The sequence below is a fragment of the Mizuhopecten yessoensis genome, unplaced genomic scaffold (assembly GCF_002113885.1).
Source record: "Mizuhopecten yessoensis strain PY_sf001 unplaced genomic scaffold, ASM211388v2 scaffold11145, whole genome shotgun sequence".
NCBI classification, from domain to species: domain Eukaryota; kingdom Metazoa; phylum Mollusca; class Bivalvia; order Pectinida; family Pectinidae; genus Mizuhopecten; species Mizuhopecten yessoensis.
In genome coordinates, this window is record NW_018408902.1 from 3066139 (window position 1) to 3069944 (window position 3806).

General features: G+C 37.6%; 1 protein-coding gene across 1 annotated transcript; it reads left to right on the forward strand.

Annotated features, from left to right (window-relative positions):
- The first annotated feature begins 1981 nt into the window (after positions 1–1981).
- On the forward strand, positions 1982–3304 carry LOC110466772 (tripartite motif-containing protein 45-like). The gene has a single exon (XM_021523521.1). It carries the CDS (start codon positions 2083–2085, stop codon positions 3067–3069), a length of 987 nt encoding a protein of 328 aa, XP_021379196.1. The 5' UTR covers positions 1982–2082; the 3' UTR covers positions 3070–3304.
- The last annotated feature ends 502 nt before the right edge of the window (positions 3305–3806 follow it).

Here is a 3806-nt window from a genome sequence, read left to right on the forward strand (position 1 = left end):
CTCACACCTGTGAAAAACCTTGTGATATTTATCTGTCTCATCCTAGTCTAGGATGAAATAAATGTTTTCTCACACGTGACAACTTTGAAAGACTTTGTGCCATTTATCTGTCTTATCTTAGTTTAGGGTAAAAGAAATGTTTTCTCACTGATCTTTAATGGAATACATTGCTTGAGGAATCATTACAGTCACTTGTGGAGTGTGCTGCTTCTTACACTGAAACACAGATGAAATTGTCGCAGAGTACCTAGAAAAGTTAACACTAAAGACTCGGGATATGTCACTACTTACACTGACAGAAAGGTCCATGTACTAATTACATATGTGACACCGTCTGAATATACTCGACATAAAAGCACTGTCTCTATGTACTAAATTTACATAAAAATTCACAATGTACAAAATGCAGATAGTATTGTTTCGGTATAGTTACACACATATATAACACTCTATCAGTATAACAGATATTAGAAAACATATTAAGATTATCTCATACTTGACAGAAATTTCACCCTCAGGTTTAGATTTCTTTGTTTTCTTCACACAGTGTAATAGATTATGTTAGTCTCAATGTACTAAATACAGATACTACTGTCTCTATGTATGAAATATGATACTAGTGTCTCTGTGTAATACTCACCATACTACGATGGCCGACAAGAGCCTGACAAAAAGATATGAATTTTCATATACTTTTGTACCACGATTTTATATGGTACACAGAGATATGAAAATTCATATCTTTTTGCAATGCTCTTGTCGGCCATCGTACCATACAGATGAAATTGTCTATAGTATTACTATGATGTGCAAATAAAACAGTTCTTACTTTTTCTCCTAGGGGACAGAACCCCTTCACAAAGTTTTGACAAATAGATGCATTTTTGTTGACCTTGACATGAGGTAGGGACAGTTGTCTCGGTTACAAACGCCATGCAAGAAATAGGAGCAGACGGGCATCTTCTCCTTGACGACTTTGTGTGAGAATGGACAGCCAGTCATCTGACATGTTCCTCGCAGAAACCTGGCAACAAATCAACATAAACCTTGAATCAGCAAGCAAAACTAGCTGAAATATATAGACATATCAGAATAACCAAGGAACTTTTATCAGATATGGCCATGGCTAACAAATATGGCTGAATATTTAAATTTTTGCCAAATAAATGTAAAAGTTACTGTTGTGACAAGCCTGTGAGAGATAGACACATTTCAAATTTAATCAAGCTTTTTGTTTGTTTTAAAATTACAAATCCAACTAACCTCGGACACACTGTCTGGGTCATTGATGTAGGGACACCTGTCTCCCCTCTTGCACTTGACAAACCTGTTGAAGAACAGGCAATACTGCTTGGAAAGCTTGTTTAGGGTGTTACTCTTCCTGTAACGGGCCGTCGCTGCCGCAATGCTTTTGTGGATCACACGACTGGTAAGAAAATGTTAGGAATGGTTAATAATTTTGTATTTGTTAAACAAACTCATGCTGTTAGAATTGAAACAGAAATCTGCCAATTCCTAAAAGCTTTCAAACCATTAGATGTTAGTTATCTGACCAACCATTAAAGACAATAGGAGATCCCCGTACTTTTGAAATTTGTGGGGTATAGGTGTTTATGTTATCGCAAATATCAGGTTCACTATTATAAATGGATATTTGTGACAGTGTATGTACGTAACCACCATTTTACATTTACTTCACAAACCTGAAAATAGACAGGAGTTATCTGTATCCCTATTCTGATTCAAATAATTTGTTTTCTATTGTGAAATATCTTCTCTGTATATCTAGGTTAATGTGCAGTCATATAGACCTTGGTTTGAAATCTGAAGACAGCTGATAACTAAGAACCCGCGTGTTGGCAGAGCCACGGACTTAGATAGCAACCTACTGCCGTGATATACCAATCTTTCAACCAATCATCTTGCATTCTACACCCATGTGACAGGTACACAACATATTAAAATACCTGTTCAACATGTACCTAGCTGACGTCACAGACACTATATACAGACGCAACGCACAAATAATCAACCCTGTGATATTCTGATCAATTTTCGGTTGGGATTTATTGTTACTACAACATGGCTACCGGTTTACATCATCGCCAAACGCCGACAGAACACCGACCTTCGCCAGTGAGACAAAACCCGCACGTGTGGAGAAATGAAGGCGATCAACCAGTCAACCAAACAACCAACCAACATCATCGCCCTGCTGCGGGTCAAACGTCTATTCGGGCTGAAGGAAGTGAAATATGTCCAACTCACAGGGACAAAAGAGTCGTTTTGGTGTGTAGTGATTGTAATGAGCTCATCTGTACAACGTGTTGTGGGTCTAGTCACAGAAATCACACACTGGAGGATATCACAGATGTCGTCTCACGGCAAAGAGGCAAGCTTCTTGATTTCGTCAATGACACAGAACAAAATAGATTTTCTGAACTGCAAAAAGATTTAAAGTCAATTAAGGAGAAAATGGCAGAAACTGAACACGATTTAGACACAGTTTTGCCCGGACAAATACAACAGCACGGAGAAATGTGTAAAACATATATTGACCGTTACATAAGCCAACTTAAGTCTAGCTGTGAAGAAAAGAAAAGTGAAAACATTGGATTACTTCAGGCGTACGAGAATGAAATACAAAAAAGGTATGAAGATTTGGTTCTGAAAACGAAAGAATGTAAACAACTGCTCCAATCTAGGACCTCTGTCCTTGTTTATGATAAAGCTAAGGTTGTAGAAGGTTTAAAAACTGAACCCCCCAGTATGCCCCTTCTAAGTACAACCAATAGTTATAAACCAGAAACCGACATTTCACAGCACATAAAGCAAGTTATAGGAACAATAGACAACTGTGCAACCGCCAAAATAGGAACAATAGACAACAGTGCAACCGACAATTTACGGGTTAAAAAATCATGGTGGAAATGGAAATACTTTCTAACAGTGCTAGTCCTACTACTAGTGGCTGGGTTGTTCCTAGTGCTTTTTTTTGAGAGAGCCACCGCCCTCCTATACGCACTACCACCATTACCACCGTTACTAAACAATTTAGTTTTGGACTAATCAGAAAACCAAGATTCCTGGCAGGCGGCCATCTTGAATTTTGAGAACTAGAGATTTTAAGCAACATTTCTCAGAAAAAAACTACATGGACCTTTCTCAAATTTCACATGTAGGTTCCCAGTGGTCCATCATTATGCTTGTTTCATTTTGAGACCAGACTACCATCTTGAATTTTTTCCAATTTTGTATCACTGTTTCTTAAGATGTACTGGACAGATCTCTATTACATTTTATATGCTGATTTTCATATATGTCTTAAATTGTATATGTTTCATTTTAAGGCAGATCAGAAAAGCAAATGATCGCCAGGTAGTCATATTTAATTTCGGCAGTTCTAGTTTGTTATCATTATTTCCAAAGAAGTACTTGACAGATCTTTCTCAAATTTCAAACCTAGTTTCTTCTTGTTAGAGCTTAAATACTGTGCTAGTTATTAATAGGTCAAACACTAACCTCACTTCGAAAGCACAACATCATACTAAGCAGTATGAAGTTCTGGTGAAACTTTACCATAAGGTGCATTACCTGTTGACAGGGCTCGATCTAAAAGATAAGAGAGAGAAAATAAGAGCCGGAGAGATTAATCGTGCATAGATCCTATGCAGATGGTACGATGGTGTGCGCCAAGATTCCTTTTGGGTCTCTTGTTTTATTATTCGAGGTTCTTATATACCGCTTTATCACAAACTAGTTCGTAGGTCGTCTCAAAGCGGTTCACAAATTATCATCCGTGGTTA

Bases quoted from the DNA above. Each gene is read 5' to 3' on its own strand.
- LOC110466772 (XM_021523521.1), top strand. From the start codon at position 2,083: ATGGCTACCGGTTTACATCATCGCCAAACGCCGACAGAACACCGACCT.